Source organism: Bubalus bubalis, chromosome 2 (assembly GCF_019923935.1).
Source record: "Bubalus bubalis isolate 160015118507 breed Murrah chromosome 2, NDDB_SH_1, whole genome shotgun sequence".
Taxonomy (NCBI): Eukaryota; Metazoa; Chordata; class Mammalia; order Artiodactyla; family Bovidae; genus Bubalus; species Bubalus bubalis.
The window spans coordinates 143,789,933-143,817,291 of record NC_059158.1 but is presented as its reverse complement, the minus strand read 5'-3'; the positions used below and the strand labels follow the sequence as shown (position 1 = coordinate 143,817,291).

General features: G+C 40.9%; 2 protein-coding genes across 20 annotated transcripts in view; one reads left to right on the top strand and one right to left on the bottom strand.

Annotated features, from left to right (window-relative positions):
• RAPH1 (Ras association (RalGDS/AF-6) and pleckstrin homology domains 1) overlaps positions 1-26,912 on the top strand; it is a 102,903-nt gene extending 75,991 nt beyond the window's left edge. For 5 of the 7 annotated variants that reach the window (XM_045164467.1, XM_045164473.1, XM_045164471.1 and 2 more), the window contains 8 exons: positions 922-1,043; positions 2,275-2,340; positions 3,864-4,007; positions 4,845-4,955; positions 12,055-12,153; positions 13,438-13,558; positions 16,673-16,815; positions 19,419-26,912. In XM_045164467.1, coding sequence (XP_045020402.1) covers positions 922-1,043; positions 2,275-2,340; positions 3,864-4,007; positions 4,845-4,955; positions 12,055-12,153; positions 13,438-13,558; positions 16,673-16,815; positions 19,419-21,437 — 2,825 coding nt within the window. In that variant the 3' untranslated portion in view covers positions 21,438-26,912. Of the gene's footprint in view, positions 1-921; positions 1,044-2,274; positions 2,341-3,863; positions 4,008-4,844; positions 4,956-12,054; positions 12,154-13,437; positions 13,559-16,672; positions 16,816-18,125; positions 18,202-18,750; positions 19,355-19,418 lie in introns of those variants that run through there. The other 2 variants (XM_045164478.1, XM_045164479.1) reach the window with 2 other exon arrangements.
• The window catches only part of ABI2 (abl interactor 2), a 110,758-nt gene continuing 107,412 nt past the window's right edge, over positions 24,014-27,359 (bottom strand). For all 13 annotated transcript variants that reach the window (XM_045164497.1, XM_045164482.1, XM_045164498.1 and 10 more), the window contains one exon: positions 24,014-24,249. In XM_045164497.1, coding sequence (XP_045020432.1) covers positions 24,038-24,249 — 212 coding nt within the window. In that variant the 3' untranslated portion in view covers positions 24,014-24,037. The remainder of the gene's footprint in view (positions 24,250-27,359) is intronic.

Below are 27,359 nucleotides of genomic sequence, written 5' to 3'. Positions count from 1 at the left end.
TGAAAGTAAAAGGAACGAGGAAAGACACTAACCAAAAGAAAGATAATGTTAACTATGTTAATATCAGACAAAATAGACTTTAAGCAAAATACATTACTAGAGATAAGGAGAACCATACATCTTCATCAGGAAGATAAAATCATTCTAAATTTTATCTAATAATGGCATTAAATTACATAAAGCAAAAGTTGGTGGAACTACCAGGAGAAATGCACAAGTCTGCCTTCATAGTAGAAACGTTTCACCTAGGAATCTTTGTAATGATCAATATAATCAAGCAGACAAAAATGAATATAGATATATTTAGAGCACTAATAACAGGAAAATACACATTCTTTACAGGCAGGAGTGTAATGTTTCCGAAAATTGATTCCAGTATGAGGTCATAAGCAGCTCTCTAGAAATTTCAAAACAAAAATCAGTATCTCTAGAATATGTTCTTTGAACATATGTTCAGGATATAGGGCATGTTCTTTGATTCCTAATTTGGAAATTAGAAAATATATCCATGTTTAAAGTTAAACAATTTATAGATCAAAGAAGAAATCATCTTGGAAATTTTTTGAATGACAAGGAACAAATAGTGTTGGAAGCACTTAATACCAGAATTTATGAAATGCGACTAACAGATTGTATTTAAGGGCGGGATGGTAAAAGGCTGAAGGCTGAAGAAGAGCTTGAAGTCAGACAGTCTAGATTCTAATCCTGATCCTTCCTTGTAGCAGCTGTGTGACCTTGCTAAAGTCACTTTACACCATGAGGGCACATTTCCTTATTTGAAAATACAGGCAATACCAGATAGTCTCTAAGGGTGTCAGTTTAGATTTTATGATTTTGCTGTCAAATACTTCGCAAGGTTTCTTGTCTTTTATGCAATTCTGACAAATACTAACAAAATACTGGTGTTTTATTTTGGGACAGAGAGAATCTTTGAAGATCATGAAAACTTGGTTGAAAATCTTCTTAATTGGACAAGAGATAGCCAAAACAAGCTTATATTTATGGAGCGTATAGAAAAATATGCACTTTTCAAAAATCCACAGGTGAGGCTATGGCTTGCAGAGGTCAGGATTCTTAAATGTTCATATTATATACTTTTCTGAGTGCTAAGTTAATAGAGTTAAAAGACTTGACAGCCACCCAGTTGGAGCTTTGTGGCTGCAAAACCCCATAGGAGCATTCACTAGTGCCAAGGTGGCAAATCTGCTGGGGCCCAGGTGTCGGGCCTCGAAGAAGCTACCAGTTCCACAGAGCCAGATGGGGTGAGCCCTGGGGAAAGCAGGATTACCTCCAGGGGGTTAGCAGATTTCTGTTCTAATTCAGAGCCGTTTTGGACCCTGCTCTTTATTCGGTGAGTTCCTCATCCATCAAAGAAAAGTACTTATATATTTAAGTTTCTCTGCTTTCATCATTTATCCATTTAACACTTTGATTTGTTTTCTGAATTATTTTTTTGAAAATCCCAGTAACCTTGATTATAAACAGTCCCACATTCTATTATATGTTACCTTGATCTGTTTGGTATCTTTGCTTGTCCCAAAATGTTTATGTTAATTCTTCCTAATACCCAAATATTTTATAAATATCAATAAGTGAAAGAAAACAACACCACTATAAAAAATAGTGGAAAAACAGTGGCTGCCTTAAAGTTATTGAATAGTTATCATTCAGACTACGTGATCATGACACATCTTTACTGGATATTTTTAGTGAAGAATACACATTTAGGAATACCAACAATTTTTTATGGATGATTGTGAATGAAAGTTTCTTAAGGATAATAATTAGAATTCAGATTTTAGTTGAGTAAATGAGATCATGGTAGCCTCAGGGAATTTGGGATTTCTTCTTTAAAAGCCAGAACATAGATTAAATTTACTACATCTGAATCAGTTAAGCTCAGCATATTTTAAGCAAATTTGCCCCACTTGTTGTACTTACTAATTCGTAAACCTTTAAGGTCCTGTCAGTGTAGCTTTCATTAGATATACGAAAACATACTGCTAGCTGTGGCATGAAATACCTCCTCAGGATTTGGGGGAGGGCGGTTTATGGACTCATTCAAAATAAATGGATAAAGTAAGGAGGAGGCCAGTATTAAGCATTTCTGTGAGGATGCCAGGAACAGGTTTCAAAGGAATGTTCCCCTCACTCTGCATAGGCAGAAATAGACACAGAGTTGCTGTGTCTCTAGAAGAAATCATCTGTGTACCTGTGCCAGGAGAATAGTAGAGTGGATTTGTGCTTTAACATTCATCTACTCGTTTTTTCCAGAATTACCTTCTGGGGAAAAAGGAAACAGCTGAGATGGCAGACAGAAACAAAGAAGTGCTGTTGGAGGTATGACTCTTCCTCCCCACCCCCCTTGTACATTATAATATTAAAATGCTAAGCACCTTTTTTGAAGCCCAGAATGTCAGTGCTCTGTATTGATAATTACAGTTGTAACTGGAGAAGCCTATTTTCTTCCATAGCCTGATGGGGAGAGTTCAGCTTTGTGAATGTTAGAACACTGAAGAACCTTATAAAAACTATTATTTTGCCAAGCAGTATACTAGTGGGTTGAAAGGACTTAGGAGCTTTTAGAAGGTGACAAGTGAGAGAAAAGGCTGGGTCAGTGAAGGGTGTTATTGTGCTTTTTTATCTGCTTACCCAGAGAGGAATTTGTATATAGTTAGTTATTTACCAAATAGTTCAAACCTTAGTCTGAAATAACTAATTTTAAAAATCATAATGATGATTTTTAAAAAAAATACATCTCCTTATTTTGAAGATTAATGAAACAAATTCAAATATAATTGAATTTTTGCCCTTTGCCGATTTTAGAGAACTAAGGTCAAAGATGTTAGTGTGTTTGATAATCTGAAAAAATTCATATTTAGCAACAAGACTATTAGGGGGATGAAGATCAGCACTCAGCTTTTCATAGGGAGGCTAGTTATAATTAAGAAAAATTCTCTTCATAATTCCTAATTTTTCTGTGTTTTGGGGGAAGAAATTAATTCATGTTCATGTGTTCAAATTTGGTGAGGATTTCTACTTTCCCTTTACTAAATACATGATTGATTTTTTAAATTCTTATCTAAATATAGACATTAGAATACAAAATTTTTAGTTTGTTTACATTCCTTTCAATTTAGTATTAAATATTTAAACAATAAATGCTTGCCTTGTTTTAGATCATATGCACTGATTGTTTCTAAATTGTGAAAGTGCAATCATTTGTTTAGCATGTTGCCTTCTTTTAAAATATATTCCTATTTAGCATGCAGCTGATATAAATTTGGGCTTCTCTTGTAGCTCAGACAATAAAGAATCTGCTTGCAATGCAGGAGGCCTGGGTTTGATCCCTGGGTTGGAAAGATCCCCTGGAGAAGGAAATGGCTACCCACTCCAATATTCTTATCTGGAGAATCCTATGGACAGAGAAGCCTGGTAGACTACAGTCCATGGGGGTCCCAGAGTCATACAACTGAGGCACTAACACAGTTAGTGGCTAATCTAAATGTTAATTTGGAGACAAATAAAGTCTAATGCTTATGTTAGCTCTGATGCTTTCATTACATTTACTGTAACTATGTTTTTACAAATGCGTTTAAATGCTGTTATGTGCAGCTCAGCTGACATTTCAGCTTAGTTTTGTCAAAACAGTTTTAGGGAAAAGTTCAAAGGGATTGCCATAGTTGTTCCAAAGTAAAGCCATGTAATGTTTGGAAAGTTCTAACTGAGGTAAAATTAGCCGTGTGGTTTTTATACAAAGGTATTTTAGTTTAATCACAGTGTCATGCATTTCACAGGGGTAGACACAACTTTGGTTTGAGAATCCAAGGATCATATCTTTCCCAATCATCTTCTTATTTTAGGAGTGTTTTTGTGGAAGTTCTGTAACTGTACCAGAAATTGAGGGAGTCCTTTGGTTGAAAGATGATGGCAAGAAGTCCTGGAAAAAACGTTATTTCCTCTTGCGAGCATCTGGTATCTACTATGTCCCTAAAGGAAAAGCAAAGGTGTGTCCCTTCTGCTGACTTAAGCTTCCTCATTATGCTGACTGAATTTAATCTGTAGTGAGCAGACTGACACTGTGATCCAGGCTGTGATTTGTTTCCATTCGTGAGCATTGCTTTGTTTATTGATCTATTATAAGGAAGAGGAAACCTGAAAATGTTCACTTTCTGCTCATTCATTGGGCCCATCTCGATTCTCCTGGTGAATTTGAAACCCTGCTTTTATTATTTTTAAAACTTCTGCCAGAGTCGTTTTTGTTTTTTATTGTTTGGGGGAAAATAGCTTTCTGGGCTTGTAGGCATTTCAGCTTTGCTTAGGTAATGTACTTCTGCTGCGGGCCCTGGTGGTAGCTGTCACTTCTGTGCTTACGGGGCCAGCTCTGTTGAAGCTCTCTACAGGATCATCTCATCAGGTCTTTACCACCATCTCGAGAGGTAACTGTTGTCTCCCCTTTTTAACTGGCGAGGAAACACTGACTTGAGAATTGTGCTTGAGACATGCACAGCAGGCACCGAACTGCCTGGTATCTCTTGTTCTTTCCAGAGAGCTCTATTATAATACTATTTTGTATTTAATATACTATACTGTATTTAAAGTCTCTTTAAAATACCACCCTTTCCAAGTAAGGACAAGATGGTAAGTGAAATGGACTGCCTTTCTTGTTGTGTGGTAGTTTTAAGGAAGAAACATCTATAGAGAATCTCACTGTCTTGTCTTCTACAAAATAGCAATAATTTCTACTTGGTAAAGCTTGATTCTCAGGTAAAAGCTGTTACCAGTGATATTTGCTTGTTTACGTGTTATTGTTAATTCAGTCTTTTGGGGGTTTTTCTTCTCAGGTCTCTCGGGACCTGGTGTGCTTTCTTCAGCTGGATCATGTAAACGTCTACTATGGACAGGACTATCGGAACAAATACAAAGCTCCTACAGACTATTGTTTGGTGCTCAAGGTAAACATGTATCTCTTTTTAGGAATTTTAATTGATGTTAGACGTAGAGAAGGTTATTGGACATCTTAGAATAGTTTGGGTCTCCATTGAGTATACTATTTTTGCTTTATTCTATGGTGTGTAGGTTTTTTAAAGCAATGGTTAAGGGACTTCCTTAGCAGTCCAGTGGTTAGGACTTGGCACTTTCATTGCTGGGCCCGGGTTCAGTCCCTAATCGGGATTAAGATCCCACGAGCCAGGAGGCAAAGCCAATAAAGTAAATGGAGAGAGAGAGGAAGGGAGGGAGGGAGATGGGGAGGAAAGAAGGAAGCTGTGCTGTTCCGTAGCTGACCCTGGTTAGAGCGATGATACTGGGAAATGGGTACTGAATTATAAACTGTGAGTCATAACATATAAAATGGATTAGATGATAAATTTGAGACTTTCATTTAATAGCAGCCTTATTTTAGGAAAACTTAGATCAGAGCCACATATGGGGTGAAGTGAGGAAGGAACATAGATATTTGTGTTTTTTAGTTCTTCTCCTATACTAACTCAGAGAAACCATCAGAGGACACTATGCCTGAGAGTTCAAAGTAGACTGCCTCTCCTCCAGTCCAGAAATAATTCTTGTCTCCCTTTTCTCCTGAACTGTGGCCCTGGTAGCCCATGCGTGTATTGTGACCTGTTTATAGTGATTTTTTTTCCCCTTTATCCAAACTTTTGAGCTTCTCACACTTATATCTGAACTTTTGAGAGCTTACATTTTTACTGAATTTTATTGATAAATTGCAACATTAGGGAAAGGTAGCATTAAAAAGTTCAATATAGTTATGGGGATGATTAAGTTTTTTCTCATTGGCTCCATCAGAGATCCCCTTGTTAACTACTTAGGTCTATATGTTTATATCATCTTTGCTTTTGTCTAAGAATTGTCACTTGGGTTTGAGAAGGTGGTTGTTTAGGGTTTGGGGGTAGAGTTTTGATTGCTTTGATAAAATTAGGTGTATTATAATGGTAACCCTTTATTAAGTGATCATTTTTGGAGAAAACTATATCATTTAGTTACAGTAGCAAATAATTTTTTTTAAGTTAATATAAAGTAGCTTAATCCAGCAGTTTTCAAAATGAGGTTCAGGGTCACCTGGAGTCCCTGAGAACTTTGTCAAAGGACCCATGATATCAAAGTTATTCTTCTAATAATGCTAAGATGTTACTTGCCTTTTATACTCTCATTCTCACACAGGTGTATAATGGAGTTTTCTAAGAGGTTACATGACATGTGATGATATCTTTGCTGCTCTGGGTAGTGGAATGTGTATTTGTTACATATTCTTACATTTGACTTTTTCTCAGCTTTAATTTCTTACAAGGTAAATATAAATAAAAGTTACTTGGGGGGTCTCATAACACAGAGGCAGTAAGTGGCTCAGAGTTGTCAGTGAGAACCCAAGTTCTTTCCATCTTTCCCTGTTCCATCTTCTGCATATCGGCTTATTCTCAGACCGACTCACCTCAGTCACAAATGGCCACTGCCTCATATATAGACCCAGCAAAATCCAGCAGAGGAAGAGGGACTATTTTTCCCTCCATTTGTCTTTTTTTTTTTTAAGAGGAAAGAAGTATCTCCCAGGATCTCCTCCAACAGCCCTCTCCTTGAGGGTCACTGGCCTGGAGTAACATGCCCTCCTACATTAATCACTGGCAAGGAACAAAGCCACCATTTTTGGTTTACATTAGTCAGAATTCACTCTCTGAGGTGAATTCAGGCACATTGGGGCTCAGTCAGAAAAGAGGTAGGGAGGAGAAGAAAGCCTTGGGGAAGCCAGCCAGCTGTGTCTGTTAGGGCAGTAGTAGTAAGCAGGACCATTGACTAGTATTTTAAGCCTTTTTGCCGCTCACAGAATTCTTAGGTTAAGAATATTTTTGTTCCAAGGGTTTATTGGTTTGTTTTTATAATAATGATTTGTATGCTTCATATTTGCTTCTAGTAAAGAGTGTGTGTGTGTGTGTGTGTGTCGCTCAGTCGTGTCCAACTCTTTGCGGCCCCCATGGCCTGTAGCCCACCAGGCCCCTCTGCCCATGGGATTCTCCAGGCAAGCATACTGGAGTGGGTAACCAACCCCATTTTCACTAGTTGAGTGAAGGTTGCTCAGACATGTCCGACTGTTTGCAACCCCGTGGACTACACAGTCCATGGAATTCTCCAGGCCAGAATACTTGGAGTAGGTAGCCTTTCCCTTCTTCAGTGGCGCTTCCCAACCCAGGGATCGAAACCAGGTCTCCTGCATTGCAGACAGATTCTTTACCATCTGAGCCACCAGGGAAACTCCTCTAGTAAAATAGGTTAAACTAGTCTCCATACTTATATTATCTCTCTGTCTAGGACTATTTAATGTATTGAACTAAAAAAACAACATACCACTGTATGTAGATAATAGTAAAGATAATGGCCACCATTTTCTAAAGAACCAGGGTGGAAGGTACTACCCTGGAACACTGTATGCATCCATCTCACAAGTCTCATCTAGAGTCCCCATTTTCCACATATGGAAACCAGTTTAAGGGATCAGCTTGCCTGAGACCACTCAACTATTGGGCATCTCTTGTGGCTCAGCTGGTTAAGAATCTGCCTGCAGTACAGGGAGACCTGGGTTCGATCTCTGGATTGGGAAGATCCCCTGGAGAAGGGAAAGGCTACCCACTCCAAGTATTCTGGCCTGGAGAATTCCATGGACTGTGTAGTCCATAGGGTCGCAAAGAGTCAGACATGACTGAGCAACTTTCACTCGACTATTAGTATTTAAGACATGCCTTTTTTCCTTATAAACTTGCACTAGCTTTTGCCTATGTAAGTATTTTTATTCTTGAACATATGAGTTCTGACAAACCAAAAAACACTGCCACACAGGGTCGATACAAATGCAAATGTAAATATTTGTAAGGGCCTGATCCCCTTCATCAGCTCTGGGCTATAATGACTGAGTCTGAATCCTTCCAGTGAAGTGCAGGAGATAGGAAGTAGGTACACACTTGTAGGAAGTCATAAAACACAGTATTTGGTAGTTTTTTAAAGATAATAATGAAAATAATAATGATGGGACGAGATGATTCATGAAATTTGACAGTATAGAAATAAACAGGATATATGTTGATATATTATCTGAAAGATGTACACACTTGGGAGACATGTATATGCATGTATATTTAAGTTCTTAAAGGAAACCCGAGTTGTAAAAATACATATACCACAATAATTGTTGGAATAGAGTCATCTTAGCTAGGACTAAATTTTCATCCCCTGAGAAGTGAGACAAAGTAATTTAATATGTTAGGTGGGAAGGAAAAAAATGGTCAGAATTTAGGGACAGAATATGAGGATGAACTTCTCAAACACTATTATTAATAAAAAGATGTTATAATGATAATCCTGGAAGTAATAAGGTGGAGTTTATAGTCTTATTTTTTAGTTTCTAGCATGTTAGTTGAGAGAATTGATTTTCAGGGCTATGTGTATTTCCAGAGTAATAAATGGATTGTGTATAGTCAATATTTTCTTTTGGCACTTGGACCAAGATTTTAGAGCATCACTTTTTAGTTACAGAATTTTAGGAATTGTCTGTCTCATTCTAATATCTGGCATACATAGAGAAAAATAATCTGGTAGCATGATAGTAATCCAGTATTTCTTAATTCTATTCTTAAATGTTTTTATTTACTTATCAATTTTTTTGCCTTTTGTCAGAGAATGCAAACTTTCCAAATCAACATCATTTAAAAAATCAAATGATAACCTTTCTTTTTAATAGCTGTTCATTTGGGGGGGAGGGGGTGGAGCAATTTCATTATATACAGTCTTAACTCAGAGTTGCTGTGAGTTCAGTTCCAGACCACTGTAATAAAGTGAATATTGCAATAAAGCAAATTATATGAATTTTGTGGTTTCCCAGTGAATATATTTAAAGTGTGCAATAGCATTATGTCTGTAAAAAAAGAAAACACAATGTACATACCTTAATTTTAAAATACTTTATTGCTAAAAATGCTAACCATCATCTGAGCCTTCAGCCCATTGTCATAGTAACAGCAAAGATCACTGATTGCAGATCACAATAACAAATATAATAATAATGTAGAAGTTTGGAATTTTGCAAGAATTACCCAAATGTGACACCAAGGCATGAAGTGAGGAAATGCTGTTGGAAAAATGACACCAGTAGACCTGCTCCAGGCAGGGTTGTCACAGACTTTCAATTTGTTTCTTGAAAAAACAGTAACTACAAAGTGTACCAAGGGAAAGTACAGTAAAACGAGGTATGCCTGTATTCTGTTTGGAGTCTTTAAGAAATCTAAATGTCGAGCTTCCAGTTTTTAGCAAAGAATGTCTCCTCCATACTCACTCTTAGCTCTTGTGTGATTTTTAAAGTGGTGGAATAATAGTGTAGGGTAAAAAGGAGTAAGGCAGCAAATTTAGACAATTTCACCCTTAATAAGTGAAGTTGCTCAGTCGTGTCCGACTCTTTTGCGACCCCATGGACTGTAGCCCATCAGGTTCCTTGATCCATGGGATTTCCCAGGCAAGTGGATTGCCATTTCCTTTTCTGGGGGATCTTCCCAACCCAGGGATTGAACCTGGTCTCCCTCATTGCAGGCAGACACTTTACTGTCTGAGCTACCAGGGAAGCTATCATAAATAAAGCATAATAAAGCAGTAGTGTGACATTAATAGTCTAGGCCCTGGCATGAGATGGCATGGTTTCAAATACTGATTCCTTCACTTGTGAGCAGCTTTGAATGCTGTCTTAACCCTTTTGTCCTTCAGTTTCTTCTCATATAGTGGAAATAATAATATGCAACTCTTGGGGTGTTCATGAGGGTGGGATGAGCTAATATATGTGAACTACTCAGCCTAATGCCTGGTATATACTAAGTGCTCGATAAATGGCACTTTAAATACAGTAACAACATCCTAGAGGAACAGGTTACCTCCTAAGGCACTGGTGCAGAGCCTGGATGACCAAAATGAAGGCTGTAGAAGGAATGTCTTTATTTCGTGGGCAGTTGAAAAAGAATTCTTGAGGCCCTAAAATGAAGTTATCTGCAGATACTCAGTCATATCATAGTTCTCTTCAGGGCAGTATTTGGATTCTCAGGTTAGAGAGAGGCAGAGAGAAGAATAGAGGATCATCTCTCTGGTTTTCTGTATTGTATTGATAAAAAGCACTCCCTTGTACAGAATGATGAGAACACAAACATACACTCAGGCAAGCAGCTGCTACAGTTGAGCATCCTTGAGTGTTAACTGCCTTCTGGGAAATAGAAGGAATCAGGAGAGGATGGTTTGTAAATCACCGTAAAGAGAGGGCATGGCGATAAAGGCTCAGCCGTCCTGCAGCCCTGGGTTCAGATATCTGAACCCGGCCCTGTAGGCGAGGCCTCGGGGAAGCAGGAGATGAAGAACAGCTCTTTAAGCCCTAGTTGGCAACACTAAAGAAAACACTTTCAGTCAGCTCATTTTATCTTCTTCATGAACTGTGGACCTTTCTATGTTATGCACGCTGTAGCCCAACACCTACTTCAAGCAGCTGGCAGGTAGTTCTTGCCCATTAAATCTTGCTTGAATGAGTGAATGAAATAAAATTCCCCATCCTTCTTTTACAGAAAAATACATACACCTCTACCTGTCCTTTGCTCTTGCAAGATTCCTGTGTTGGTTTATTATAACTTATATGGATCTTGTCTTCCCAGGGAGCACTAGTGGTAAAGAATCCACCTGCCAGTGCAGGAAATGCAAATGACTCAAGTTCGATCTCCTGGAATAGGAGATGGCAACCCACTCTAGTATTCTTGAAGATACTAGGGCACAGTATTTTCCATGGGCACAGGAGCCTGGCAGGGCTACAGTGCGTGGGACCACAAAGAGACACAACTGAGCGACTGAGCAACAATAAGGGCAAGGGACTAGATTCCAAGAGAAGGCTGTGAAGCCTGTACTATCAGGGGGAAAACTGTTAAGTATTGTTTTGCTAACCTGTTACTGTTGATGGCTTAATTGTTTAAAATTCCGACTGCAGCCTTCAGTAACTAAATTGGCTTTGATATTAAATGTTTTCTCATTGGGGATGAGCTCTATAAAGCAATGAATAGAATGGAATAAATGGATTTACAGTTCTCTCATCAACCAGAGGGATTGATTTTTAACACTGCAGATATACATAACTTATATTTGTGGCCAAATTTTCCTGCTGCATCAAAAACTTATAAAATTGCTTATTTTATTGCTCTCATGGGTTTTCACAACAAACATTTGGTTAGAGAATTTATACAGCCTCTTGTAATTGAACATAAATTTCAATATTTCTCCAGGTGAAATAAAATTTTTCCACTGAAAAGAGAGGTAGTAATTAACAGTCATTAAATCCAGAACCAAGTGTGATTTAGGGTTTTTCTTCCCAGGGAACTAGAGGTTGTGGCTTAGTGGAGTTAAAATACTTTGAGTCTATTCTTGCACTTGCATTTTGTAGCCAAGGTCAAGTCAGTCACCTCCCATCCAAGCCTCAACCAAAAAGTACATGCTGCAGTAGAGGGGCCTGCAGAGTGATGCTCAGTCCACAGCAGGGAGCAGCACGGCCACAGGTGTGAGCTCATTGCCATTCAGGTGCTGTGTCCTGTGCTTCATCTCCGCCCAGGTGTTCCCCTCCAGAGAAGCACAGGAAGCTTTACCAAAGACTCTCATCTGGAGTTTTCTGATTCCATGATTTCAGTTCATTCATTCATTTACTTCCATTATAGATTAAAAATTGCACTGACTTCGTTAACCTTGGTAGACTTTGTTCCTTTGAAAGGTAGAAAGGGGTATTTTGGAGTTTTCCATGATGGGAAGGATTTTTTTTTTTAACTTTCAACATCTTGGCCTAAAATTTAACACAAGTTGCCTCCTTGTTTCTTAGGACCATTTACTTAGGACCATTTTATTCAACCGTATGGATATTTAAGAGGTATAAATGATTTGGCCATTATTCCAGTGACCTGTAATTTGTCAGGATATGTTTAAGCTTTGATAGAATTTATCTCTTGTTTCTCCAGGGGACTTAGTTGGGTTTTGCCTTTAATCTTGCAGCACCCGCAGATCCAGAAGAAATCTCAGTACATCAAATACCTTTGCTGTGATGACATGAGGACCCTGCACCAGTGGGTCAATGGTATCCGCATCGCAAAGGTAGGTTTTCTTTTGGTTTGATAATGGAATGATGGGTATTTAATGATATGGTTTTGGTTGTCATGACAGTTATTCTTTGTTTCATATTCATAATTTTGCCAGTGTCTCAGTCTCTCAGGCCTAAGTTTCATGTTTTAAGTGTGTTTTTTCTCGGTGATGGGGATAAACTTTTACCAGCTGGCATCCATGGTAAAAGCTTATGTAGCACCAAAGTGATTTATTTTGGCTTTGGAGAATGCACTATATGGTTGTTATATAGCAGAGTTTAGCCTGAACAAAAGAATTTTTTTTTTAATTCAACTGCCTTGGGGTTGGGGGGAAATGAATATAGGTGGATTGTGGAACACTTTACGGGCAATGAAAATATTTATACTCTGTACGATACTACAATGGTAGATACATGTCTTTATATACTTGTCCAGACCCATAGAATGTAAACACCGAGAATGAACCTAAGGAAGCCTCAGGTGTCCATGTGGGCTAAGTGATTATAACAAATGTACTACTCTAGTAGGTAATGTTCGGAGAAGGCAATGGCACCCCACTCCAGTACTCTTGCCTGGAAAATCCCATGGAGGGAGGAGCCTGGTGCGCTACAGTCCATGGGGTCGCTACGAGTCAGACACGACTGAGCGACTTCACTTTCACTTTTCACTTTCATGCATTGGAGAAGGAAATGGCAACCCACTCCAGTGTTCTTGCCTGGAGAATCCCAGGGACGGGGGAGCCTGGTGGGCTGCCGTCTATGGGGTCGCACAGAGTCGGACACGACTGAAGCAACTTAGCAGCAGCAGCAGCAGCAGTAGGTAATGTTAATAATGGGAGACGCTGTGAATGTACATGGGAAATCTACCCTCCTCTCAATTTTGCTGTGAACCTAAAAGTGCTCTAAAAAAAGAAAGTCTTAAAAAAAATTTTTAAGGACACCTTAAAGATGATATGTAGTCCTTTAAAGGATATTTATTCACTTTTAAGTAACTGAAAATAAAATTTATTATAGACATAAAATCAAAGTTGCTTTAAAAATAACTGAAAAAATATTTATGTTGATAATGAACCTAAACAGCATCAAGTATTAACTTCTTGCTGCCTTTCTAAAAATGAGGACAGATAAGAGTAGATTCTAATTTACTGCTATTCAAAGAATTTTTGAAGTATTATAGGGTATTAATTTTAATACAAACTATGAGTCAGTAAACAGAAATGTGTCCCCTTTTCCTACCCCGTACACCCATATCATACCCAGTAAAGTTCAGATGTCCTCATTTACTGCCTTCTGTTTAGTATGGGAAGCAGCTCTACATGAACTATCAGGAAGCTTTGAAGAGGACAGAATCGGCTTATGATTGGACTTCCTTATCCAGCTCCAGCATTAAATCAGGATCTAGTTCTTCCAGCATCCCAGGTAGGATGAAATGCCCCAAGAACTCTACTACCAACAGGAAGGTGTCTGTATAGTGACTGATAGGAGACCCGGTTATCTCAGAGTGATTTTTTTAAAACTAGGGCTATGCATAATTTCTAAATTGTAATCAGTAGGCACATGTGCTATTATTATTTTTTTAATTTTTAGAGCAGATAATATCATGGCCTAGTTCCCATAATGTTTTGAAATGGAAAACCAGTATATGAAGTGGTAAAGCCAAGAGTTTTGTTACGAAGTTTATTTAAAAATCATATTGCTGAAAGCAAGTGTTGATGCACAACTGGGGATAGAAAGTTGCTTGGAGAAGAGTACTCAGAATCATCATGAAACTGCCCTCCAATCCCCACAGGTTTCCTGACATTTCAGTGGAGTGGAAACAACTAGAATTTGTTCAGTATCAACAGTTAAGGAAGCTGTTTAAGTCAAACTTTCTAAAGTTTTCAGAGGAAATCAGTGATACTAAAAAGGTGCTTATTTTCAGATTCCCACATCCTTTAAACAAGGATGCTATGATCACATCTTAAAATAAAGGCTTCTTTCCCTTCAAAAGTTCCATAAATGTTATCTGTATCATCTAAAAGCATACTTTTTTGTTTTAATGGCCTACTTTATGAAATAATTAAGAAATATTTATTTGATTTAGAAACTATATGACTAAATCTCATCCCTAAATAAGTAAACAGAAACGCATTGTGAATGTGTATACACATGGGCTAGTGTTCACACATATACTCTTTGGTCTGTCCACCTGGAGGGCTAGAAGCAGTGACAGCCCAGTAGCAATGAGAATACCAAAAGCCTCGACCTTGGTTTCTCGATGCCATTTTCCAAAACAAAGGAGCCAGGGCTCTGGTGAGTGGCTGATTCTAGGGCTGTGGCAGAGAATATATAAGATGAGCCTGGAGCATCGTGTGTTGAAATGCTCAAAAGAACACAGGAATGGGAGTCTGTAAAAGGGACACAGGACTCAACCTACGAGAGCTCTCAGTAGCCAAAGCTGGAAAAATTCGAGCAACAAGATAACATAGTATAGGGCTCTACTCCAAATTATAAAATAAATAGCCAGCTGTCCATGGGGATATAAATAAATAATTGAATTAAATAAATGGAGAAGAAGAGACCAATATCCTGTACAGATTTCTAAGTGATTTATGCAGATATTCTGCCCTCAAGGAGGTAGAGCTTAACTCCCCCCTCGTTAATTGTGGGCTGTGCAAAGTGACTTGCTCCCCAAGAGCACAGAGTGGGGACACATAACCTCACAGTGAAGGAACCGGACAGCACCTCGGCCAGCTGATCAGGGTAATCAGTCATATTGATAGCTTGTACCTTTGGTGCAGTGTGATGAGACTGGCATTTTCCCTCTCTTGGTCTTCCTCCCTAAATCCTATAACTTCAAAGAAAAAAATCAAACAAATCAAAATTGAGAGGCATACTGCAGAAACCCTGACCAGTATTTCTCAAAACTCTCACGGTCATCAAAAACAAGGAAAGTCTGAGAAACTGTCATAGACATGACATGACAGCTATCTGTAATATGGTAACCTGGATGAGATCCTTGATCAGAAAATGGAAATTGTGGAAAAACTAGTGAAATCCAAATAAAGTTTGGAGTTTAGCTAATATCGAGTATTGGTTCCTTAGTCGTGACATGTGGACTAGAATATTATAACATGGTAATGAGGTAAACTGGGTGCTAGGCATGTAGGAGCTCTGTGCTAGCTTCCAACTTTTCTATAAATCTATAACTGTCTAAAATAAAATGTTTCTTAAATTGGGGGGAAGAAACCTTTGTGGCAGTGGATTAGGAAAGGCAAAGTCAGAAGACTGTGTCACAAGTAGGGTTATAGAAAATGGAATAAGAGGAAGATTGAGAAAAAAGATGTATATTTTAAAAATTTATGCAGCACTTAATTTGGGTGCTTCCAAAGGTATTTTATGAAGTGATACAGTGCCTTTTCCCACTCCAGAGTTATCTGTCTGTATATATTAAGTATTAGGAAGATTTTTAAATGTAAATTGTAAAATCATATACATTGATGTGAAAAGAGCTCAAGAAGCTACATGTTCCAGCCTCTTGTCTTAAAGGTTGCTGTCCTTCAATCTACTCTAGATTACTCTATTCTACTCAGATATTAAACTATTAAGAAAATAGTTGGTTTTATCCTCTATTGCTTATATTTTTTACCCTGAAGACACTGTCTTAAATTTATCTAAAGGAGTTTGTGGCTATTATCTTTGCAGTATTTTGATTAATTTGGCTGGACTTATTTAATACTGCAGTCTAATCATATCCTCTTCTCACAGAGAAGCAGGACTAGCTTTAACATTTGATTCTCTGACCAGATGCCAGACATTGTGGACTAGGTGCTCCCATAAGGTTACCTCACCTGACTTGGTGTCCAGCGAAATTATCTTTTTAGTTCCTTCACCGTAGATGTCAGTTAGATTCCACTGTATCCTCAGCCATTCCCAGGGCCCTTGAAGATGTCTCCATGCCCTTGAGGAAGCCAGCCTGTGGCACAACTGCTTCATTGTGGTGCCAACACCCGAAACCCTAGGAAACACACTTCTCACTTGGCGGTCAAATTCTCAGTATTGTTCATTGCTGGGATAAAAGCAGTAATCATCATGTATAGATCTGAATTCATAAGTGAGAAGTCTCTGAGATGGCCTGGAGCCAGGGTTATGTAAAAAGATCGATTTTCAATGTAAAAAGATCGATTCTCAAATGTAATGAAGATATGTTTTTAAAAAACCACTCTTCTATTCATGGTTCATTAATTTTCTTACTTGCTAGGAGTTCTTACAAGATAGGTTGTCAGGATACCAATAATGTTACATGAACCTTTTGTTGTAATTATCAGTTTCTCCTGATGAGCAGTTTAAAAAGAATTGAGATCTCCTATTTGCCCTAGGATGCAAGAGGTTTTCTAGTGGAAAACAAGGGCTGTGTCTGTGTGAAATGGGTCAGGTAAAAGTAACTTGCCGTTCTGCATCCTGTCTAATCTAGAGTGAAAGCTTTATACAAACGTACATATTTATACTGTCACAATACTTATTTAATCTGACTTTTGAAAATGTTTCAAACAGAATCTCAGTCCAATCACTCCAATCAGTCTGACAGTGGAGTGTCTGACACCCAGCCGGCAGGACATGTCCGTTCCCAGAGCACGGTGAGCTCCATCTTCTCTGAGGCCTGGAAGCGAGGCACACAGCTGGAAGAGTCCAGCAAGGTAATGTGCTCGGGTCAGGGCAGAGGGGACGTGTCTCTAGTGTTCTGAGGTGGGGAGGGGGAGCGTAGTGCTCTTTTATTCCTTCATTAGGAATCTTTCTGGCCTTATCTCAGTATTCTTTCTTTGCTTCTCAGAAATGGATATTTATGAATTGGCTCTGATGATCTAAGATCTCAAAAAACAAAAACAAAACACCACCTAGCAGTTTTATCAGTGGCTCAGAATTTTAAGAAATGACAATCTCTCCCTTTCCTCTCTTAATTTGGAGGAGCAACAGCACCCTCTAGTGGTGATGCCTTGCTGTTGTTCCAGAGAAACTGCTAAGAGTTGATTGTTACTTTATTGGCTATTAACTTATTCAGACTCCTTTTCTTTTATGCTTTTTGGCATTTCTTTGCACATTGGTGAATTTTTCTCAATTTACAGTTTATGTGGAAGACAAAAATTCCCATTAATCCCCTTAAAATATTGGACCTCCAAGCCTTGCATAGAAGGTTGTTCATTGACACTGAAGGACAAGTATAATTAGTGCAAGGCTACTTAGAAACAGAGAGGTTCTTTGGTTCACCATATTACGCTGTCTCTGATGCCCTGTGGGCCGTGGTGGCCCAGCTCTGCCACTCTCAGCGGCACAGGCACACGCTGAGGCGAGGAGCCAGGAGCTTGCCTGGTCTGGCCATTCTGTTTTCATCCAAAAATCATTTTTATTTTTGTTTTTCTTCTCTGAATCACTTACACAAGTACATTCAGTAAGAGTTAAATGGATATTTCCCCTCAATTTATTCCTTTATTTCCATATATGGTTGATTAACTGGATCTGGGGAGGGTGGAAGAGGCATAGGTAGCCCAGTGTAGGGGTGAAACACCTTCTCTTAGGAATAAATATTTGAGAATTGGGGCCAATAACCTAAATTATCAAGACAATGAAGTTTAACCCCCTTACCAGAGGCTCAGACTTTTAAGGAATTTTTTTCCTTCCCATATTTAATCAATTTGAATGGAACAGCACTATGTGGTGCTGATATTCCATATATATTGTGGAGAAGCTGCACTTATAAAATTCAGGTGCCTAAAGAAAAGTCCTTTACCTTACCGAACTTAATGGTGTCATCCACATGCATTTTAAATGGTGGAACTAGCCAACTGTTAGGAGAAAGGCCCAGGGAAGCAAAGGGTCCAAATGGTCTGTGATCAAGCAGCAGAGTACCTCATGGCACATAGCTTCAGAAAGACCATGAACTCTGCCGCACAGCAGTGACACTGTGCTTGAGTCTTGACCCCCTGTATGTTTCTTCTCCTTGTTACCACAGTCTCAGGTGCCAAATGAGAAGGCCACCACAGCTAAGGTCTCCACCCCTGCAGCAGCCAAGACAGGGTCAAGTTAAGGTCAGGGGCTGTTCTTTGGAAGCACATTAACCTGGGTGACTCCTATAACCAGATCTTGCAAACTAATGCTTTTATTTTGATGTGCAGTTATTAAAGGAACATGTGAATGACCTGATGGGCACTAGAACTCAGCACTGTCATGAGCCTTCTAGACTACTAACCTAAGCATTCCCAGTGCTAATTAGATGTCATTCAGAATTGGAAACAGATGGTTTATCTTGGATCCTCACAGTTTGTTCAAAGAGCCCAAAAGATATACCCAGAGTTACTAAGCCGAGAGTCCTTCCTCTGCTCTCAGAAGCACTTGAACCACATTCATACTTGAGCAGCTCTATAAAATAAATGACCGGGTGTGGTCCTTTGGGCCATGCCAGGAGGTGCTCAGATGGGCTGGTCAGTAGGTTGTTGGCAAACTCTAGCTCCTGTGTCTTGATACATTTCCTTTAGCCTTCCAAAGTTTCCTCTCATTTTCTTCTGGCTTTTTCTGTATGGTATTTTTATGATCTTTAGCTGTAATGTTTATGAAGCATTTCTTTATGTATTTTCCAGTAAAACAAATGTAAAGAATACCCCCCCTTTACCTGCATTGCTGGACTTCTGTGCATGTTGGATGCAAGTGTCTCACACGAACACGAGTGTGTGTGTCAAGCTCATTCATTGCTGTGTGACTGTGCACGCCTGCTGAACATTCTCATACTCATACCGCTCACTAGCATCAAAAAGCCATCCTCATTCTTCCGGAGGCCCACCACCAGCTCTCCTAAACCCAGTTATGGCATCTGCTTGATGTGGATGCAGTCCTGGACTGAAAGGTGAACTCCAGTCATCACATCTCTCTCTGCCACAGTCCAGGGGGCGGTCTGTGCTCCGAGGCCCTGGCGCTCGCCCCGGGGCAGGGTGTGTGAAAACCAGAGGTCAGAAAGCAGAGGGCATCATCCAGACAGACTTGCCACAGGAAATTATCCCCAGGCAGTTAAAGCAGTCTAGGCGTTTGAGAGGATTGGTAGGTAAACAGATTTTCTCCAGGCCCTTGTTACCCTGGGAGTTGGACTTTAGCCTTCCTGCCATTGTCCATCTTTACTATCACCAGCTGCTGCTTCCTTTCATGCATGTCTCTGATTCCTTGCTTTTTAATTTAACAGTCAAATCTTAACCTCTGTAACTGTTTTGTTTGTTGTGTTTTCTCTCTCCCAACCTCCCTTTTATACTCCTTTTAGGCCAGAATGGAGTCTGTGAATCGACCCTACACTTCACTCATTCCCCCTTTATCCCCACAGCCCAAGCTAGTCACCCCCTACACGGCCTCACAGCCTTCACCACCCCTCCCGCCCCCACCCCCTCCCCCTCCCCCTCCCCCGCCACCTCCGCCTCCCCCTCCCCCTCCCCTCCCCAGCCAGTCCGCCCCGTCTGCGGGCTCCGCAGCCACAATGTTTGTCAAGTACAGCACAATAACCCGGCTGCAGAACGCCTCTCAGCATTCGGGAGCCCTGTTTAAGCCTCCCCCCGCATCAGGGATGCAGCCCTCGACCTCACTCTCAGTGAAGCCTCAGATCCTGGTACCCCCCAGTGGAGTGGTGCCTCCCCCGCCGCCCCCGCCCCCGCCCCCCACTCCCGGCTCGGCTATGGCCCAGCTGAAGCCCGCCCCCTGCACCCCATCCCTGCCCCAGTTCAGTCCCCCACCTCCTCCACTGAAGATCCATCACATCCAACATGGCACACAGACAGCTCCTCCAGCGCCCGCACCTCCTCCTCCCGTCCCTGCCCCACTCCCTCCCCAGGCCCCCCCCAAGCCCCTTGTGACCTTGCCCCCAGCAGCGAGCACCAAGACTGTGCCACCCGCAGTGACACAATCGTTGCCACCCACACCTACTCCGCCAGTGCCCCCAGTAAAAAAGCAGCCGGTTCTTCCTGTGTCTCACGTTCCACCCTCTCCCCCTGTTCCTCCGGGTCCGGTGCCCCCGCCCACGCTACCCAAGCAGCAGAGCTTCAGTGTAAAACCACCCCCCTCCCCACTGTCCCCTGCGCCCTCCGTGGTGAAGCAGATAGCCAGCCAGTTCCCCCCACCTCCAGCCCCACCTCCCGCCGAGGGGCCGCCCTTAAAGCCTGCCTCGGTCAGCCTCACCCCACAGTCCCCCCCTGCCGTGAAAGCAAAGCCCAAGTGGCAGCCCAGCTCCGTCCCTGTCCCTTCTCCGGACTTCCCCCCTCCTCCCCCAGAGAGCAGCCTGGTGTTCCCTCCTCCGCCCCCACCGCCACCCGCCCCGGCCCCGCAGCCGCCACCGCCACCGCCACCACCGCCGCCAGCCACACCCACAGCGGCTCCTGCCCCGGACAAAAGCAGCTCTCCGGGCAAAAAGACCAGTAAAACCTGCAGCCCCGGGGGAAAGAAACCGCCCCCGACCCCGCAGCGCAACTCCAGCATTAAGTCCAGCAGCTGTGCGGAGCACCCTGAGCCCAAGAAACCCTCAGTGGACAGTCTAATCAGCAAGTTCGCATCGCCAGCCGAACCCTCGGGGTCTCCCGGCAAGGAGACCCCACCACCTCCAGCAGCGCCCCCCAAGCCAGGAAAACTCCATCTTTCCGGAGTTAACCTTCCCGGGGTGCTCCAGCAAGGATGCCTGTCTGCGAAGGCGGCTGCACTGAGCGGGCGCGGCAAGGACTCGGCGGTGGAGTTCCCTTCTCCTCCGTCCGATTCTGACTTCCCACCCCCTCCGCCAGAAACCGAGCTTCCTCTGCCCCCCATCGACATCCCAGCAGTGTTCTCAGGAAGCACCTCTCCAAAAGTGGCCGTTGTTAACCCGCAGCCGCAGCCCTGGTCCAAAACGTCGGTGAAGAAGGCCCCTCCGCCCACGCGACCCAAACGGAATGATAGCACCCGCCTCACTCAAGCCGAGATCTCGGAGCAGCCACCCACGGCCGCAGTCGTGCCGCAAGTGCCCACCTCGCCCAAATCCAGCCTTAGTGTCCAGCCTGGCTTCCTGGCTGACCTCAACAGGACACTGCAGCGCAAGTCCATCACCCGGCACGGCTCGCTCTCCTCCTCCCGCGTGTCTAGAGCGGAACCCACAGCCACCATGGATGACATGGCATTGCCCCCGCCACCCCCCGAACTGCTTTCAGAGCAGCAGAAAGCCGCTTACGGAGGCAGTCATATATCAGGCTATGCAACATTGCGGAGAGGACCGCCTCCCGCTCCCCCCAAGAGAGACCAGAACACCAAGCTCTCGAGAGATTGGTAGCTACCGTAGGATTTTATTTTCATGCAGTGTGTAATCAGTTCTACAATCAGCTTACCTGATCATCTATGAATTCAGGTGTTCAGAGCCTCCTGGTATGTCGTTGTTATTCAGGTAGCGTTCAGCTGTGTGTTTGTATACATGTGCGTGTACACACATAGCTATACATATATAGATAGGTAGCGTGTATGTATATATATGTATACATATATCTATATGTATATATATAGCTGAAAGTGATTCTATTTATTCTCACTCCTAATCTGAAAATGTTCTGTGTATTTTGGGTGGCAGCAGCATGGAAGGGGATATGTCTTGTCCCTTACGATTTCTGTTATCTATCATTTGGGTTGGACCAAAAACTTCAGACTTTAGAAGATATTTTATAAATGTCCATGTGCGGCCTTTCTGTGCATGTTGTGTATTATATATTAAGGATAGATGTATAATGTGCTATTTCTCAGTTTGAGAAGACAACCAGAATGTTTGGTGTATCTATGGGGCTTTTGTTTTTTTCCCCCAGTTGGCTGAAGTTAGAACTGCTTGACACTTCATTTCTCTACATAGAGGGGCACTTTAATTAGGAATCAGTTTCATAGAATGGGTCATAGTGCAGTGTGGGGAAACTTTCAGACACTCTCAGTGTGTGGTTGTGCATAGAAAACAGTACCTGTGTGGTGTAACTAACCCGTCTAGTCGCAGCACTGCTGCCATGACCCCACCGGGATCTCGAGTGCTGTCACAGGTGAGCTCTCGCCTGTGACACGTGGATGATCTACTGCTGTTATCCTGTAGTTCTTTCTGTACTGTTGGGATCCTTTCCTCGAGCTTGTGAAGTGCCATCAAGTTTGGTTTCATGATCCTTGCTTTGATTTATCGTAAAAGACTATCCAACAGGATACCCTCGGAATGCTCCGTCCCAGCGTGTCTTTGGGTCACCAGTTACCTCCTTATAGAGTTTGCTGTGAGTGGGTGTTGATATTAGGTATCCATAGACAGCTGCCGTATCAGATACTCACATCCTTTGTCCATTATGTTGCATCATTACGAAAAACAAAATCACCTTCTGAAATGTCTTTTTTTTGTATTGCTCTCCGAAGGGATGGATTAGAAGAGAGAAAACTGGCCCCTGTGCAGCTATCATTAATTAGGTTTTTTGTAGCTGGTAATGTGACATACAAAGAATTCACTTAAGTATGGGACTGTCATAGAGGGAGGGGGGAAAATGAGTGTTTAGACGATTTCATCCATAGTGACCGGAGCACAGTAGGGCCCTTGCTTGTTGTAGCCCGGTTGTAGAGATTTGTCCAAGTTACCAGCTATTCTGATGGAGTCTGTGGTCCAAGGACAGTGAGTGACACTACATACTGTGCATATGCAGTTTGGTGTGACATGGAACCACTGCTCTAACGACACACTGGAATTCCGTATGCTTCACACTGTACTTCTGGATGTTTTATTTTCCCCTGAGTTTTCCTTGGTTTGAGAAATGTGTACTGACTTAGCAATTTGTGATGATCAATTGACCATTAGGCCAACCTTAGAACTGCTCTTAAATGAGAGAATAAAAAGTCCCTCCCCAGCAGTGTAAGTCCGCACACCTTGTAATGAACATCTGTGCCTGTTGTGAATAGGGATCACCAGTGCAACTGCCAGTGTTCGAGCCCATCTGTAAGGAAAAAGTGATGTCCGTCAAGGGGGGCAGAGATGGTAAATATTTCACGAGTTAGCAAGATTGTGCTGTGTACACAGGATTTCTCACTCTGCAACAAAGTATTGCATCAGAGAAAGTGGAACCCCCTCCCCATTGTCACATCTCCGGGATGTGATAGTATACTCCTGTTTATAGAGCAATAAGTATACCAGCGTGCATTTGTTATAGCCCTGCTTCTTTAAAAGATACTTTTTTAGATCTTTTTCAGTTCACCAAGTTTTATGTGCTTGATATTCTTATGGTTATGAAGTGACCTTTACCACATCTATCTTGTTCATTTAAGCATGCACTGCAATTTGAGTACGTTTGAGTAACACTGCCAGGCGCCACTGTGACTCTCGAATGAAGTGATTCCCCAGTCTTCTGCCCGCAGCTGTATCTTCTAAGGATCACCCTTATTTGTGAGATAGAGGACTTTTAAGACTCTGAATCCAATGGTATAAACATTCATCACTAGGGTTTTTTGTTGTGGTGGTGGTCTTTTATATAAGGATGGACAGCTCTCCCTGAGGGAAGAAATCATGTTTCCTCAGTCTTCCTTCACTCCTGATTTGAGCTGTAAAATCCAACCTTTTTTTTTCAGCGGGGGATTTCCTGGGCCTTCTTGCTTTTGTCAGTCCTGATGGTAGTTATCCTGAACTGATGCTGCTTCTAGTGTATCATTTTCCTGAAAGAGCAGATATCCTTTAGAACATCAGGGCCACCAAGGAGAACACAGCCAGAGGAGAGGAGCTGTGTCAGTGGCTTGGTGGCTATTTGACAACAGGCTGTTGCCCTTTACATTCTTCCAAAGACAAAGAAGGCTATTAATCAACTTTTTTTTTCCTCTTTATGTGAAACAACTGAATCAAAAAAACCAAAATGATACTTTAAATACATTTCCAGTGTTTTACTCCCTGGGTTTTTTTTTTAATTGGGATTTTTGTTGGGATGTGATTTGGAGATTGTTATCTGGGCTCTCTTCTTCCCTGGTGTGTTCAAGAAAAACACTGCCAGATGACACTGGTACTGTGCCTTCTTCCACTGCCTCCTGCTCAGCTCCTCTAACCCAGCAAGGCTTCTCCAGGTCAAGGAAGAGTCTTGTCAGTTGGCTTGGCTGCACTGAAAAATGAATAGTATCCTGCTGTTGAGGGCAGCGCAGACAGGTGCCTGTTAAGAGCTAGTGACTTGCTATTAGTGACATCCTTAACTTGTACCACAAAATTTCAAAACTGGATCCAACCTATGCTTCAAGTTTTGGCAACAACTCTGAAGGGCAGCAAAGCCTAGTCTGTTAAAACATTAAGTTCATAGTTATGTTAGATTATTCTATATTGAAGCTTGGCTTTTATTAGCCAAATACATTTTTTTTTTCCTTAGCTGCTGTAGAATTCTGCTCTTGGAAAAAGTAACTACTCTTAAGGTTTACAGGTACCCACTTCACTGTAAATTGGTTGTTTTTTTTTTTAAATTTCTGGGGCTTTTTAAAATAAGATTGCTGATTCTTCAGAAGTTACAGGAAACAGTTTTCATCAGAACATCTCAGAGGAATGTCCCACAGACCTTCCAACAGTCCTCGGACATCAAGGTGCTCCTGCCCCCTGCCGGCATAGCCTGCTAAGGAAGGGCTGCGAACTATTTCTGCAGTCCCATCTCCATGTAAGTTTATTTGCCACTAAAAGCAGTCCTGAGGAGATCAAAAGTAAACAGAATTGGGGGGATCATGAAGAATAATTCCAATAGGTTAACAACTCTGAGGTCAAGGTTAATAGGAGCTGTGCATCCAATTAAGAGTTTCAGAAGCTGCTATTCTGGGAGAATACAACTGCTAATAAGTTCATGTCAAGGATGTTAGGCTATAAGGAGCCTGAAAAAAACTTCAGGTAATGGTCGGATTGATTTGACTATCAGGCCACCCACAGAACCCCTTATCACTCTTTTTCCCACAGTTAAGAGCAATTTTATGTTACAAACACAAGGTGATTTTAAACAAGAAAACCTTTTCCTAGTTTTCTATATTAGCAAACTGTTTCATGTAGGTTTTATGTAGTTAACTTTAGAACAATGTATAACTTATGTAATCTGATAACCTCACAGATTTTGTTTAAACCAATTAAAACTGTATGATCCTATGTGATTATAGGTGTAATGACTTCCTTTAAATAATTTGGATTTGTATATTTATAAGAGGATGTTTATTTCTAAAAATCATTTTAGGTTGCAAGAACCTTTTGGCACTTGAAGTTTTGTTTTATACACTTCACATTATTTACATATAGCAAGTTATTCCTGACCCTATAGGAATGTTTGCCCACTCACAAAGTTGAGATTTGATCCATGGAGAGATGCAAGTAGTACAGAATTAAGATTTATTTTCCTTTAAAAACTGAATGGAAGACTATTGTTATCTCTTTACTAGTCTCCCTCAAAGTAAACAAGTGTTCAGTTCTTAGTTGTGCCCTTAGAAGGTCTATATGTATAAGAAATCCAAAATTTAGCTGTAGAATACACTTGCTAAGTAAAAATAAGCTAAACACAATATACTTGATAAACATTTGAAGGAAATTGGTTTGCTCTTTGCTTGTTGAAGTATAAAGCATTTAGAAAACATCTGCTGTATTTCCCAGTGCCTTGAACTCTCTTGGAGGAACAAAATAAAAAAATCTAACAAGCAAACTTTGAGGTGCTAATGAAAGAAGGAAGGTGTTTCTAGTTTGTGCAGAAACAGAAAAAGTGACTGTCTCACAAGAGATGGCTTCATCTACCTAATCAAGGTCTGGCTGCTTTCTACCAAAGACATTTAGAGCAGTGAGTCAGGTCAGGGTGATGGTGAATACTACATGTTTAAAAGATGGCCAAGTTCAGAATGAATGCTGAACATGGATGCTATTAATACCAAGCTCATAATTGAAGCCTCACCCTCTTCTTAAGCAGAACGTGCTTGTGGCACTTAAACAAAATCTGCATTCTGCACACTGTCCATTGTTTGTTAAGTTTATTGTAACCTAATACCAAAAACTGCCATTTTCCATGATTACCACCTCCTATATTTCTCTGTACTTGTAAATAATTTCTCCTAGGGAAAAAAAAAAGCATTAACTGGAATGTTTCAAATGACTTCACTTAATTTTATTGTCAGCCACTAGTGAACTCCTTTTATAGAAATGTACATTTAGAATATCAGCTTGTGTAAATGTCATAAAAGCATCGTTTACTGTTTTAAAGAAAAATTGCACATTTAACTGAGATTGCTCCCTCTCTTCCCATTTCTTAAAAAAAAAAAAAAAAAAAAAAATGGAGTAAAGGCTCACGCTAACATCCAGGCTGTTGGGAGCTTTGCCATAAATATATACAGTGTAGGAATATACCTTTTTAAAGCATGAAAAAGGCAAAGGGAACTGCATTAAAAGTACAGGATAGAGGACATTATTCAGATGATTATGCACAGCTCGGTAAAGAAGAAGTTACAGTTTTTCTTTCAGCTTTGTTGCTATTATTTTATTCTACTTAAAATGTACACTCATTTCATTATGTGCCTTGCTCCCTGATTGTGCTAAACCTATATATAGATATATATATGAGAGATATATTCAGTACTACTGATGATGTTTTTGTTCTACTGCTGGATTAAGTTATTTTCCAAGTTACTTTATTCTTGCCAAGTTACTGTCAGTCAACTATTGTAATGGCTTAGGACAGTAGTCATGCAGTCAGTGTAACTTACGTGTTGCCATTATGTCAGCTTATCCAGTCCTCAATAAAAAGAATACAGAGATTCATTTAAACATCTGAACTGTACTGGACTGTTTGTGGATCGGCACCGTAAGAACCTAGTTTTGCTATTTATGTTGAGGTACCCAAGACAGATTGCAACACGCACATAAAGCGTGAAGGTAAACTATAATTTGATGTGTTCAACTGAAAACAACAAAGATTTTTTCCCCTTTAAACAACAGTTAGGTAAGAACTAGAACAAAAAAGGGTGCTTTTTGTTTGGAAGCCTTGGTATCACAATCATGTGTTGACTGCCGTGTCGAGGTATGTGTAAATGTGGATTTGAATGTATTTACAATCATGTTACCATTTACCAAATTAGGGCAAAAACAGAAGGTTTCCTTTTTATATTAAAAGAACTATGTATCTGGTGAAAAGTAATCAAAACTTCAGGTTCATTTACAACAACAAAAATAAGGACAAAGTATTTAGAGCAACAGGGAAGGATTTTCTGACAC